Here is a 16,094-nt window from a genome sequence, read left to right as displayed (position 1 = left end):
TATGCGCTGCACTTATATTTTTTTCAAATGAATGTTTAAATAACTGGCACAGCTTCGAAATGGTTGAAGACGCTATTGCAAAACAACCACAAATCATAAATACGTCTTAGAAATTTATTTTCTCTTAAAACATTGTAATTTCATATTTAGTTGATTCAAATATTCTTGTTTCAAAACCCACGTTGAAAATCTTACTAAACAGCGCCACCTCCGATTCACCGCCGCTTGAATTTCTAAAATTGAAGAGCACAGTATTCTTTAAAGGAGTAAAATAAAAATTGATTTTGATCAACTTAAAATATGTTGATACAAACTTCGTAGGTATTCGCAGACATCAATTATATTTAAGTCTGTCAAAAAATACATATATACATTGATCGATCTAGTATTCAATCAATAACCAGGACAAACAGCCAATTTCAAATAATACAAAATAAAACAAATTCCGAAGAGGGACATCTCGTTTTCTTGATATTCAAGATAGAACAAGAGTTTGAAAAAAAAGATAGTGTATTCAATCAGTATACGGAAACAAAAGAAATAAAAGATTTTGTATTCAATCAGAAACAAAAGATGGTGTATTCAATCAGTATACGGAAACAAAAGAAATAAAAGATGGTGTATTCAATCAGAAACAAAAGATGGTGTGTTCAATCAGAATACGGAAACAAAAGAAACAAAAGATGGTGTATTCAATCAGAATACGGAAACAAAAGAAACAAAAGACAGTGTATTCAATCAGAAACAAAAGATGGTGTATTCAATCAGTATACGGAAACAAAAGAAACAAAAGATGGTGTATTCAGTCAGAAACAAAAGATGGTGTATTCAATCAGTATACGGAAACAAAAGAAACAAAGATGGTGTATTCAATCAGAAACAAAAGATGGTGTATTCAATCAGTATACGGAAAAAAACAAAAGATGGTGTATTCAGTCAGATTGATAGTATTCAATCAGTTTCGGTTTTTACACACGCATTGTTTATCTCATACTGTGTCACTGTTCACAGAGCTCTGGCTAATAATTAGTAAAGTAGAATAAATGTACTTATTTTTCTTATTTATGCTGCCAAGTGATGTTTTTTTTTCATTTCCAGCAATTTCATTGCTGCCTCAACGGGCAGCAAGTTTACGATATCTTGTCCGTCGGACATAAGTGACATTTTTTGTAATGTTTATTTGTTTATACGTAAAATGCAAATTTTGAAAAATTTCTTTCAGACATTTTACAGCACAAATTTCTTCTAAATATAAACAAAAAGGTAAATATGTTATTTGCCGTTTAAGTCGATTCGTACTTAAAAAATATTTTAAGGCTTTGGATCGCTTTAAAGACTTCGTGAAAATATTTTTCTGTGCGGACCTCCCAGCACGTGAAGATTACATATGATGGTTTATTGTAATTAGTAATAATGCCATATGAGATTTTAACACAGAATATATAAAAAGACAGTAAACTTGAACATTAATGGAGTGCTACGGATACGTGGTAGAGATCCATATTATGTTGAAAACATTGTCTGTTTATGCTAATAGACGGTTTCGTACCCATAGCAACTGTTGTTATGATAAGTTCCTATTTCAGCGAATCCTACATAACTAGAAACACATCTCAAAAATTTTGAAATAAGAGTAAAGCTATAAAGATTTATGTCTGCATTAGTACAAAACAAGATAGATCAAATAATAATGTAAACTGCACTTTTTAAATATCTTAAGGCATACAGGAGAGTTTAGTTTTCAACGCCCCCTTGACTACTGCTAAACAAAATACAAGTTATGATAACTCAACAACCACACGTATGTAATAACTAATAACCTTCAATACTTAAATAAACAACATAATTGAGCACAAGTTCAGATTTTGTTTTTACGAGGTGGCAAAAAACATTCTTCAAATTCCAGAGTTAGCCTCAGCTCCTTTGCCAGGCTTAATCACATGCAAATTTCTTAAACTCGATTTCCAACTTTTTTTTTCCAACACTTTCCCCTCTAAACTTGCTTTAGAACTGTTCTTTGCTTTCAACATCTCTAAGGTTCATATCTAGGATTTACGTTTTCTTTCATATTTGCTAAGCCTTACAAACCTTACTAACTCTTTACGGCGAAATATTGAACCAAGGTCCTATCGCCAAAGCGATATTTATAATCGTTTATTACTTTATAGTCGTTGGAGAAGGCATTTAGGTTACCTGGTACATTTGTCTATATTTTATGCGAATTTTTTTTTGTTTCCAAGACTTTTTCAAATCTGATGTTTGCGCAAAAGAAATTTGGAAAGTATAAAGAGTTAGAGGTACAGAAGTAGTCGGCTTTCTTTGATCATGTCGGATGAAAATCGAGCAAGTTCTATTTACACCATTGAACTAAATATATGGAAGGCTATATCATTCGATATTTTGAAGCCAGTAGAGCTCAGTCTTTCCGCGCATTGTAAACACACGGCCAATAGACAGAAGGAAGAAAATATCGTGTACAAACGACGAATCTCAAAAACTAAAACAAATTTTTTTTGTCTTAATTTGGCAAACAAAACTTTCACAAATGAGACTTCACACACCAAGTATACACAACTTTTAACAATTAGATTTTTAACCATAACTAGAAGGCATTTTGTTATGATTGTTTGTATTGATATGTCTGTATATGTGTCAAAAACTAAAGCGTTTTGGTTTCAAAGTAGAATAGAAAAGCACAGAAAATTCTAAAAAAACATCAGTTTTGTAAATGTATTTTTACCGAAAACAATTATTATTAGTGTTCCTCCGTGGACGCACAAAAACGCAATTTTATGTTCAAACTAACATGAGATTTGGTTTAAAAATGTAAGTTAGATAATGTATGATAGTACTCGTCAAATCCTCGCTAAATAAGGGCTTCTGAGGGAAATAGGTGTACGTACAAATATATCATGGTGAAGCATGCTTTTTGAAGCGTTTGGAGGTCAAATTTGGCTTCAAAAAGTTGTTAGGCTTTTCTATAACGGGTAGCCTTCCATCTAATATAATTCAATGTTTCCATCCAATTTTTCAGAATGACGAATTCAACTGTCGGAAGCTAATTTTATATGTGCTCACACGACCAATTTTTTAAGACCCGAAAAAATCAGATCCGCCAAATTGGATCGTATGAAGGGCATTATTACATCACTCAGCCCGGCTGGCTCAGTCGGTAGAGCATGAGACTCTTAATCTCAGGGTCGTGGGTTCGAGCCCCACGTTGGGCATCATGTCGTGCACGTTGCAGGATCTGTATCATATTTTGCGCTCTCTAACACATCTATTTAAATTATTCTTCAAAAGCATGACATCACTTTTTTTTATTCATTTTGAAACTTTCATTTGATGACCAATACGTTTTGAAAACGACTGCACAATTCAATAACAACAACAACATCTCAATTCTGTGAGGTAAAATTGTGGTGAATGTGTCTTTAGACGTGTCCTACGAAGTTTGGCCATATATATGTTCTTCGGTTTTTGCTAGTCTTTAACAACATACAACACAGCGGAAATTAACAGTCTTCTCCAGGTCATGACCTCTTACGATCCAACATCTTTCTCTAACTTTCGCAACGGTTGCCACAACTCCATCATGACCCGCTTCGTGAAAACAACGAGTAATCAACCGTGATATGCGATTGTTACGCGGCAACAATGCAGGATGTCTCGTATCGTATGAGATAGCAGCCTCGCCTACCCTTTCACCAACTCTAATAATACCCTTTCCGTCTGTGAATGGACTTAACGCGTCGAATTCTTTCTTCTCGACACGATAGGGAAGTAATTTTTGAGCTAGTTTTATTAGATAAACTTCTGCTTCCTCTAAATTTTTAACAAATCCACTGCCATAATTATTTAATTTGCCTTGCTCGTCAATGTCCAGATTTTTATTTTTTAACCTTTCTTGTACCTTATGGATGAATGCTAGAACGTAACCGGTAACACGAATGAGCCTTTTCCAACTAGAAAATTTGTCGTACTGTATTATGTCTTCATAATGTGAGACATGGGATATCGTATAAGCTTTTCAACGTTCTGATTTATAGGTTTTAGAATACAATTGTGAAGGTGTCGATGTGTTTTCTCTTGGCCAATCTTCTTCCGATACCTCAAGAAAATTAGGAGCATGTTTCCATCTACAAACCAATTGTTCGAGCAATATACCTCTTGAAACATCATCCGCGACATTCTGCAAACCAGAAAAATGTCTCCATTGGGTGGGATTTGATTTTGTTTAGATTTCAGCAATTCGCACTGCTTAATATCAAATGTTTACGTAAATCACTGATACAAAAGGTTTCACTCTCTAGCATTATTTCTAGTCCAGGAGAAGAGAATCTGACTATCAGAAAAGAAGACTGCTTGAACTGTAATCTTGTTTCTTCTGATAAGGACTGAAATAACCGTGTTGCCAACACTGCTGCATGAAAATCTAATCTCGGTATTGAAATCGATTACAGTGATGCAACTCTGGATTTTGCAGCTATAAATCTACTGACAAATAAGTTATTCTTCGTTTCGCACCTGACATATGCGCACGTTACGAAAGCTTCGTTTGAAGCATCAGGAAAAATACATAATATGGAATAAATTTCAAGGTCAAAGTTCTATTTTATATATAAATCCAATGGCGCGTATTGATTGGTCAAGACTACAACTGAAATGTCAACAAGCTTCAACTAATTGAACAATGATGAAGTCCAATAACCATTAGAATGAAAGTCATATCTCTGATTTTCTGTTGTAGTTTTCCGTACATAAAAAAAACTCACTCAGGGATAACAGTATCATTTGGAAGATTTAATATCGTCAACAGAATTCGAGCACTTGTGCTTTGCTTTGACCATGAATTGTAGCTCATGTATTATTATGAGGCCTGAAGTAGACAGCCATTTATCATGGATACAAGCAATTTCGTCGTTTATATACCATGCTGTTTTCTTCGGCGTTTCCTTTTCTTTTGGCGTTTTCTATGTTGAACTCTTGGATGAATTTCCAGGCCATGAAAGCGAGGCCGGTGAGTATAACCGAGTGATTCCTACCGCACGCTTGCCTTAATTATTTTGTTTTAATGCAACTACTTATTCCATGAATTCTACGTAAGTTTGGATAGTAGAACAAGACAGGAATCAAATATTTTTATAAATATTATTATACAATGCTCATTTATGGACACATAGCTATTTTATGAAATCAACTAAAGCCTTTTCCTAGTTAAAAAGTGTAACTTGAGAAGGGATAACAGTCATGGAGACATTAATATTCTGATTACAAATATTATTTCGTCTGAAGATTGCTGGAGTCAAATAAGACCAAACTCCGCTTTCTGTCTCTCAATATTATTAAAAAATACTAGTAAAACCTAACCGCTTGTGACTTTTTCAAAAACAACCTGGCGGACTCTATTCTTTACATCGGGAATCCGTTTTCCACCTTTTACCTCACTGGCAACAAATCGATAAATTGTTTTGCTTTCAACGTTTTGTTGAGTTTCAGCCAGGGAAGTAAGCGGAAATTGTAGCCCTATTTTGTGAACTTTAATTCTGACCTCTGTGACCATATATTTGCGCGTTAGACGCAAGTAATAAGCGCTTAAATTAAAATTCTAGCTTCGAGTAACAATTTTAGTATGTGTTTTGTATTATATCCATTCAAGTAAATTGAGATTGGAAGACTAGTAGCAAATGCTTTAACGACAGAGAACTGTATGTGTTAATAATTTGACACGTCATCAACGTCACACACGTGTTGATGTTTGTTATTTTCATGATTAATTTTTCAGTTCCTTATTAGTTTAAGTTAATTGGACATTTGAAATAAACGACAATTTCTTTAAAGAAAAAATGTTTCGGTATACTTTAGACCATCTTCAGCGCAAATTGAATCAATAGGAAGATTAGATAATGATATATTTTGTGATAAAGCGGAAGTATCGAATAGTTACGAAGAATTATTTACAGTTGATTAAGGTGTTATAATATGTTTGTGTCACGCGTTGTAAAAGAAAAAGAAACAAAAAAATGGATAATAAATGATAAAGTAATAATTGCTATTTATAGTTCTAACATAGTGTTAAGTTTTTGTATTTGTTTGTTAAGGTTAGATTTACGTTTCTTGACACAAAGGGCTTCTTTGAGTTTAAGGGCAAAAGGAGTGTTAGCGGAATCTAAGATACAGAAGCAGGATTGTGTGCAATTGTTTTTGTAGTGTGGTAACGAGAGTAAGTGTCTTTCGGTGTGGAAAGGTGGCAGGTGGTTTCCCTAATGTAACTGGATTTACATCCAGCACAAGATAATTCATAAAACACCTTGAATTTTTAAAGAGTAGGAATAGGGTCTTTGAAACTAACGTGATTTTTGTTATTTTAAGAATAAAAAAAACTTATTCGAAGTCTAAGTCTGTGCAGTAGCGTTTATTAAGTTGTGTAATTTAATTTTTTTGTGTAATTTACTCTTTAATAGCATTGTTAAGGAAGGAATAATCAATGTCTTAAATTTATCGGCTTGACAATAATTTTATCGAATTTTTTGCTCACTGATTTGAGCATTTACCACCATTGATGGTGTTCAAAATGTGAATTTTTTATGGTCAGCGATGGAATATACAAATTCACCAAAAAATATTTTGTTTTTTAATTGGTTCAGTAAACATATGAATGAATATACCTTGCAAATAGAAATGGTAGTTTAATTATTCTAGAAGTTAGGTTAATCACTGTCTTTTACAAGTTATTTAAAAGAAACTTCCCAATGCGAGAAAAAAACGATTTCTGTTTGCTTTCACTCAACGACATAAATTGTGAATCAGAAGTTAGTTAAGGCCTGTAATAATGAGTTTGATGATTTTGAACAGGAAAGTGAAAGATATACTCGTGTCTGAGAAATTGGCAATGTAGCTGCTTAACAAGAAGACTTTTGACTTTAAAACCTTGCCCTCGAAGTACTGTGGTCTCAAAAGACTTGCAGAAGACATCATGCTATGAACCTTTTTCATTCAGCAAATATGAAAATTATTCAGCCGTGGAAATTATAGAGGCGAGCTGACGCAATTTCTCTATTACAACTCACAAGAATAAATTGTGGAAACGAAACGTACTTGTTTTTATATTTATGGGGGATATTTAGTCTGAACGTCCCTAATGAATACATTGATAAGAGGAAATTTAGAACTAAATTTATAATGATTTGAAATACGTCGGTAAACATCCCTTTGATAGCTATAGATTCCAAGGCAACCATGTTGCTATATGTTATATTGAAATGTTTGAGCAAATATACATTTCAACGCATGTATAGTCCTCATTTAGAGCCCCAACATCTTTTTCATGAAGACCATACATAATCCGTACCTTTTATAACTCAGTTTTTGTCCCTGAAATTATTATACGCAGAACCTGTTGGTTATAAATGAAAAAAGATACTCATTCACAGTTTTATCTGATCTTGGACATTCAGTATGTCAGTTTGGCTTTTTTAAATTTACCTTAGTTAACTTACCTAAATTTTTAATAAAAAGCATTCTGAATCCATGAAAATATTTAAAAATACAACTTTATCGTGTCCACACACAAAAATGTTTTACGCCTCTAATGCGTTTAGTTTCTCTTTAAAGAATTTACTTGGTGTGTTTATCAAAGAAGTGTAATCACTTGCCCATGTGATGTCTGGTAGTAGATGTAGTAGTCTGGTAATTGTTGATTTCACGAACTTTCATTCAGTGAATATCGGTCACGCAATGTCGAATAATCACTAAGGTTTTATCTTTGTTTATAAATCTTTTTACCATTGGTATTCGGTGCAAAAAGTGCGAAGAATTTAACCCAATGTAGAAAATACGAAGTTTCGCTTTGTATCTTATTGAATATCAACCAAGAGCTCACCTATGCGCAAAACATTTATCTAATCAAAAAGTGAAGATTATCCATCTATACTCAGTTACGTATAAGAATACTCATGAAAATATTTATTCTTTAATTGTTGCAATTATTCACTAATAACACAAATTCAAGTAGAATTTTTCTAAAACAACCCATACGCATATAGCATCTTAAAAAAGCCTAATGTTCTGCAAACGATGCATCCAAAATCGGTGCATGCAAAAAGTAAAACTCATAATGAAAAATAAACTTAAAGAACATGTAAATACTCAATTTTACAAAACGTTTAAAAAACCTATAATATCAACTTTGCAACTGTATGTCAAGTCAGGAATAGTTGATGTTAGCCGTAAGTATCAATAGTTTTGCATCCTTTAAAGATGGCGGATTGTCTCACTCGTAAGAACAGAGATTTCGCGGAGTCAGATATGTAGTAGATTTGTTGCTTAGTCAATATTCTATACCAGCTCAAACAATTAGCTAAGAGGTTTAAAGAGTGCATATTTTTACTACATTTTTGTTTTAGCAATTCTATTACATGCGTTTTCATGATGAGGTTAACTCTTCCTTCCCCACAATAATCATTTGGAAACAATCACAAGCCATTTTAAAACTTGTTCAGTAGACAAAAAAATATCTTGCAAAATAAAAGTTAATATAATACATCAACTTGCAATGCACGTCCACAAATAAGTCTGATAGTTTAACTTCTTGTATTGCATCACGCGACCAACATGATGAATTAATCCCGATTCCATTCCCATAGAAACAGTAGTCCCACAAGAACAATAAGTAGGAGGCAAAGATTTATTCATGCAGGAAATGCCGTGTTGACAGACACATATATTCCTTGTAGTCTATGTTACAATAAATTTTTCAATATTTTTTTTTTGAAATTGCTTGTCGCTTTTGTGTTGAATTATCATAATAGTTTAATTTGGCTATATTTTCATATTTAGTTTTTCCCACAGCTATCTGTTCTAATCACAAAGCTATTTTCTTTTGTAGCTTGGATCAACAGCATAAATTTTGCTTTTGTCATGATTCTTAGCCCACTATCTGTGCGTATTTTGGACTGTATACCTGTACAAATAGTTACTTTTGTTGGATCACTCATAGGAGGAACAGGCCTTTATCTATCATCAAATGCAACTGATCTTTGGACATTATACATCACGTACAGTGTTATGTATGGCATTGCAATACATCTGTGTTATTTTTCTGCTATTTGGATAGTTCGAAGAAATTTTTTGAAGAAAAGGGATGTTGCATTTGGTATGGCAAGTGCAGGAAGTGGAGCAGGTGGTGTGCTGGTTGGATTGCTGCTTCCTATATTGATACAGATGTATGGTTGGCGAGGATCGATGAAAGTTCTTAGCTACATAACGTTTGCAATGGTTATTTTTTCATTTGTGATGATTCCAGCAAAAGTAGAAAGACAAGTTGATGAAGAAAAAACAAAACATAGTTGTCTGGCTTGCAAATGCTCTTGCACAGTAAATTTGAATGATTATTTTGGTCCATTGAAAAATTACGCATTTTTAGTGCTCAGCATGGCAATTATGATTTGTACGTTCGTTAGTCTTATACCTTATACCCATATTGTAAGTATAGCTTTGAATGAGTTTTGCTTTTGTCAGCAAAAAAAATCGGTTGTTTAGTTTTACTTCACTTCAAATTCTTACATTTGCACTAAAGATAGCTCTACGTCAAGCAGAGTTCACAGGAGTGGTTGTTGAGAAGTCTGATTTCTCTAATACTTCTTAGTAAGAATCCAATGTATTTTTAAAGAATGCGCAATTTACACGCGCTTTCACTTAGTTTTTTTCAATACATTAAATTCTAATTAAGTGACATTTACTGGGATCTTTGTACTAAAGTTTGTTTTGAGATTTTCTCAAATAATTTATTTTGAATGGAAACAAACTGAAAAAGCGTTAATGTGCAAAGGTTTATCAGCTTACGTATAATTCAGCAAGTCAGAATTAAATTTTCATATTTTTGTTTGATTGTTTAGGTAAACTATGCTGTTCAACGAGGCGTAAATCGACAATATGGAGATCGTCTTCCACTATTTATTTCAGCTGGTTCACTTATTGGTCGCTTTAGTCTTGGGAGGCTTGTTGGAGTCTGTGGTTTCTCACGTATTCAATTGGGACAACTAATATTTCTCTTCCAGTCCGTGGTAACAACGCTTCTTACAATAGCAAATACTATGCAAAGTTTAATTGCATTTTCCCTGCTGTTTGGAATTTTGATGGAGCCTTTACCTGTCTCATAGCAATTGTTAATGACGATGTCTTTGAAGATACCAACAAAGCAATGCATGCAATGGGACATCTTTTGGATGCTGGCTTTTCCTTATGCATTTGGGGCACCTTTTCAGGTATATATCTAACTTTCACTTTGTACATTTTCAGCTACTTTTGGAAAGAACTAATTTTGTGCATTCTGATTAACAACATTTATTATGGATCTCATATCAATATCATTTTACATGTGTTTTAGCTTGGTTATACAAACAAACTGGCAGTTACGAAATTCCATTTTTTGTTTGTGGTGGAATTCAGTTTTTTGCTGCAGTACTTATGTCATTCGTGGCTTACCTCTTAGAGAAGAAGGATATAAGTACAACAAACAATTTTACAGATAAAGCGGTTGTTTTGTCAAATGATGGTGCTGAAATTTCAACGTTGCATAGTCCTAGTGGTCAAATCGTAGATGAAACATTATGTACTTCGTCAAATTTCAGTAAAGAGATTGGTCAAATCTACTCCAAAGCAGGATTTCAAATATCAGATGTTGCTGAAAGCTGAAGCCTTGACGTTTTGAAAGAAGAATTGTTTTCATGGTATTTGTTTTAAATATATAAAACTAACATGTTCTTACATATATATACATACATTGTCCAGGTTGGTGGAGTTTCGAAGAAGACTGACTGTTGGTGTTAAAATTGATTGATTTTTCCACAACCTTAGAGTTAGTCATCTTTAGAATCAAGTAAACTTGATGTTAGGACAGCCTTAGCATAACTAGCATGTTCAAACGTTGCGGGAACATCAACACCAACAGTCAGTCGCTCTTAAGTCTTGACCAACGTTGGCGCTTTATATCTACAAAAAATGTATACATTAAATATTTTAGTTTTTCAAGGAATTGTTTGGTTTGTCAAAACAACGTTCAACAAGCGTAGCAATTTTGATCAATTGATCCTATTTTGCAACATTTCTGCGTTTGCTTTCTTTTAACTAATTAAGATTTGCTATGAAATAATGGAATGAAATTTCAAAATTTTGCAATGTTTCAAAATGTAAGAATACCTTTTCTTCATTGATTGGGGTTATTCCTTTTTTTCATAAAAATAAATACTAATAAAATCACGAAATACGCTTGACCAGTGTGTTCATTATTATTATCTGGGTTTGCCTCTAACAATGCTAGAGGAGCCACAATAAGGTGAACTGAAGTAAGTAACGAGTGCTCACGCTACGCAGAACAATGATCAAAAGAAAATCCTTTTTTTGTTTTGTGACAGCCATGTTTTTATGTATCCTGTTTATACCAGTCTCTAGTTATATGCTGTGGCTCTGTGCAAATCCAATTGGATTGACCTTTTCAAGTTTAACGTCAGTCCTCACTGATCATCTGCATTTTTTTAGGGACATATCTCACTCATCTGCATCTTTGCTCGGTATGTCGGTGCTTGGCAGACCCGAGCCCTTCATAGAAAATTTCGCATTATAATTTCATATATGAAATGATATGTAAAATCCTTATGCAAAATTGAAACACTTCATACGTATGTGAGTTAAATTCATACATAAAATATTTCACATGTAAAATGAGTTCATTTGTTCAACTGAAACACCTCCTATGTGAAATGTTTTACATGTGAAATGTTTTACGTGTGAAATGTTTAACATTTTAACTGAGCTCATATATGATTTGTTTCATATATGAATACATTTTACATATGAACACATTTCACATATATGAACACATAATTTTCTCGAGTCTATAATTTGTGATATGTCGTTTACTCAACCGATAAATCAACAATCACGATTGTCACTCTATGATATGTATTTATTTGCATTTATGCGACACTTGTTATGTTCGGTAATTTTTGACCAAAGACTGGGCTCTTTTGTCTCTTCCCATAGGATTATTATAAATACTCTGTACTGATTACTAATAACGTTGAAGCTTTTAACAAGCGAATTCTAAGAAACATTGAAAGTGACCAGAGCAAACTTTTCGGATTTAATTGTATTTCTTGCTCATAGTTTAACTCGGTTTGACATATATTTTGAGTTAATGTTTATGGTAATTTTGGTATCTTGTAAATCCACATAAATAATGTTAGATATTATATGTATGTATCATGTAGTATGTATCAAAAGAAATAAACATGAAATAGCTTTATGTCTTTAATTTAATACAAAAACGCAGAGAACAGTGACCAGAGTAAACCAAGCAATTGATAAACAATGCGTCACACTTATAATTGGTTGACTTTGATTTAATTAGTGCATTTGAGACTCGTAAGACACATTTATTTGCTTTCTCCTTACGTTTTATTCACCAAAAACGTTAAAGCACTGCCTAAAGTCACAGAGTGTACATACCTATAGTACATCTTAGCTAATATTTAAAGTGTACTTATCAACTTTTAGCATATTGCAATCCTTATTGCATCTTTGTCAGTTTCAGAAAATGAGAGGCTCACATGAAAAACCCCTAATGAAAACATTCATGTTATTAAATAGTCACAAGATTTGAAAACATTTGGTATGAACATTGAACCACAAAAAATCCAGATTGACTTAATCATTCAATGTTTTGAACATACTATACAATATTTTTTGTGATGTTGATTGTTGAATCCATTTGATACACCATTTGCATATGCACAGCTGTAAACATTGTACATCCATGACATTTTTGTGATTTAATAAATTTCAATTAGTAAAAAAGTATCAAAAATTTTCTTATCCAAACATATGTTGCCTGATTTCTGCTGAAAAGTGGTCAGTAATGACATGCATAATAATAATCAGAGTACTTACTCCACTTTTTCTGATAGTGGCAGCTTCCACCACATCATCAGCTGCACTAAGTTTATCAAGTGATGCTATTCTCCGATATTAAGTCATATCTATGGTTGGGGTGGCTGTTGAGTTTGGTGTTGACGTAAGGTTTGCCAGGGTAACTGTTTTGAGGAGAGCATTTAGAATCTGAGGACAACTTTGAACCCCATTATTACAATTTACTCTATTATAACCATTAGGCAATTTGAACGTGATAGCTGATGTTTGTCTGAATCCAAATTAAGTATCATCACATGTTGAGCAAAAACCCTTTAGTAACGATGCTTTTGAAAAGAATTCCAGTCATTCTACTACACGCTTGTCCATCAATGCATCAACAAGCAAGTATGATGGATCTAGGAAGAGTTAAAAACATACAAGAAACAAGTCATTTTAAATTCACTTCAATGCCCCATATATTGCATTTTCACTTTCCAGCACAATTGTAGTCTGTAATAAAATTGCCCAAAACTGCCATAACAGAACAGATCATGTTTTGTGTTTAAGAATTTAAAAACAACATTTTGTTAAAAAGAATTAAAATAACCCAATAAAGACAATCTACTCAACTAGAGTCTACAATAGCAATACAATCACGAAAATTCAAAGTAAGCATTACTATAAGAACCATCATTCAGTAGCATTATGTAACTTTTTAAATGCTTCTTTTATCACTATTGTCATCATCTAAGCTTCTTATCTTTAGTCGTATTCTAGTATTGACTATTTTTTGTTGTGAGCAAGAAAGTCACTCCAACAGGCTAATTAATCCACCTTCAATGGTTTCTACTAAGGTGATTACAACCTATATTTATCTTGTGAATTTCATTTTATTTATGATCCACACTTGCAAAATAAACATACCTATAAAAACATGCATTTCTTTAAGTGTTTTCATTTCCAAATAGCAGAAGCATGTAAGCAAAGAGTGAAGAGTTGTATGATTATTCTTACGACATTTTATCTTCGTAAATGATATCAATTAATTCTAAAAGCAAATGATGGAAAACAAACTACTTACAATATACTGAAAACAAATTATAGCATGATCGAGAGTACACACAACACAACATCTTACCATGAAGGAAAGCAACTCTAAAATGGGCTATTCATCGGGCTTTCATAGAATTCTTTCGCTTGTGTAATATATCATCTCATTTTCTTCGGAATTTTCAGCATGTTGCAATCTTGGAAAGAAGTGGTCATTTCCATATTTTGCAAAACCAGAATCACAGTCCTAGAGGCTTCGATAAAATTTGAAAATTTTGATCTAAGAACAAACTCCATGTTGGGTCAAGTCTTTGATTATTTCTCCAGCTCTGGGGACGGAGCTGAATAATAAATATAATGACGCCTTATACCATAAATCATTGAGTTCTATAAGACCTGAAGGGAACACGTAAACAAAGTTACTATTTATTATTATCGGCCGACCTGTGGTGAAAAACGTGGCGGATTTTGGTGATCAATTGGGTTAAAGCAGTGAACTGTAAGTAGACTGGAAGGATAACTCTGTATAAAAACCTAATGATTGGGTGAAGCCTATTTGAAGCTAATTCAGCGCTTTGCGAGAGTCACGCTTGATCTTGCAAAGCATTTTAGGCTCGGAATGATTTGCTGGATGATTTTTTTGAAAAATATAGCTCTTTTTGAGCATAATCGTGTGTAATTTCTCCTCTGTGAGAAAATCAAAGTGACGATACAACTTTAATGCATAAGTTTCTGGATGTTTTCCATTTTTAAGGCATCACAAATTCATAATCAAGATGAATCTCAAGATATTAATAACATGATTCAACAACACTTTATAATCTAAGCAGGTATGTTTTATTTAAATGTTATTGTTCAACTTTATCGAACTTCGTTAATTTTATAAAAAATCATTGGTTTTTAAACAAAATAATCTTTGTGAGAAGTTGTCTGACTGTGACTTCACCTTAATCAAAGCGTTTGCTGTAAGTCAACAGTCTTAACGTAAATTATCATTCTGCTGTGAGCTTGATTAAGGACAATCTGTGATCCTGCTCTAAAATGCTGTTTTAAGTCCATCTTCGTGATCATCAAAAACATTTTTGGTACCTTCCATAGCGAAATGATTACTTACAAGCAAAATGAATTTGTTTTTAAGTTGTACTTCTCTAGTAGTTTTAACAGTTGTATACAAAACTTTCAGCTTAAATATTTTCTCCGAATACTAAACGACGTTATAAAAAGACTACGAAGGAATTCTTAAGTCACCCTTAATTGCAAAGAGTGTGAAGATGCAGCCTGGGAGATTTTGCAGTAATTTATAGCACAGTAATTATTTTCTGGTCTTGTTCCATTAAACTGGGATACAAAGCAGCTTTTGCAAGAAGAACATCATATTTTCTTTAGTAGCTTTGAGCTAATACAGCTACTAATGTAAAATAGAATGTTGGCAATGAAGTCTGTTGTGTTTATGTAAAATCTTTTACTTGATTAAGTATTTAAATACATCGTATCCAGAAAACATTTCTTTTGTCAAAATAGCAAATACCATGGTGATAGAAATCCATCTTTAGGTTTGTCACCATGACAAAGTCTCTGTTTCATGATTTCTTTTGTCATGTCTATTGCATGTTGAGCTAATTGTATTTACAAAACCAATAATACATGTTTTGCTTTGGTGAGATACAAAAAGTTTGGAGTTAGATTCTGTGTTGTTAGTTTTCAGATTAAGTCAGTATGTTGCTGATGTAGTTAGTATTTCTTCCCAAATTTGTCTGGAATTTGGGCGGAGTGTACTTACTATAAGGTGTGCCTAAATCACCAGGAAGAGTCGCAGCAAGGCGATCTGACACAAATTATCTATGATCACAGAAATCTGTTTCCAGGTGTTCCCTCCAGAACAACAATGATCTTTTATGATGTGGAACATTAAGAAAACGTTAGACTGATCAAGCAACATCCCTATCCGATGGATCCACAGAAACAGCGATATCTAAAAAATGAAATATACTATCTTCTGTCGAACGACTTTATTGAACCCAGTAAAAGCAATTGGAGTTCTCCTTGTATTCTGGTGCCAAACCAGATGGGACATATCCATGTGTATGGATTATCGTTAAGTTAATAACGTTGAAACATCAGATTCATTCCCTATA

At 33.1% G+C, this 16,094-nt stretch overlaps 1 protein-coding gene and 1 non-coding gene across 2 annotated transcripts; both read left to right on the top strand.

The window, feature by feature from the left end:
* Positions 1–3,154: 3,154 nt before the first annotated feature.
* Trnak-cuu lies at positions 3,155–3,227 on the top strand. Its single transcript has one exon. It is a non-coding gene; the product is annotated as a tRNA-Lys (tRNA).
* Positions 3,228–4,666: 1,439 nt separating this feature from the next.
* LOC124457989 (monocarboxylate transporter 12-like) lies at positions 4,667–11,273 on the top strand. Its single transcript, XM_047008115.1, is given in 5 exon segments — positions 4,667–5,020; positions 8,888–9,276; positions 9,897–10,128; positions 10,131–10,265; positions 10,388–11,273. Coding segments are annotated over 5 exon segments (1,236 nt in total). The 5' UTR covers positions 4,667–4,848; the 3' UTR covers positions 10,696–11,273.
* The last annotated feature ends 4,821 nt before the right edge of the window (positions 11,274–16,094 follow it).

The sequence above is a fragment of the Xenia sp. Carnegie-2017 genome, unplaced genomic scaffold, assembly GCF_021976095.1.
Source record: "Xenia sp. Carnegie-2017 unplaced genomic scaffold, XeniaSp_v1 HiC_scaffold_6, whole genome shotgun sequence".
Lineage (NCBI taxonomy): Eukaryota > Metazoa > Cnidaria > Anthozoa > Malacalcyonacea > Xeniidae > Xenia > Xenia sp. Carnegie-2017.
Note: the sequence above shows the minus strand (reverse complement) of the source record. Positions and strands in the feature narration are given on the sequence as shown.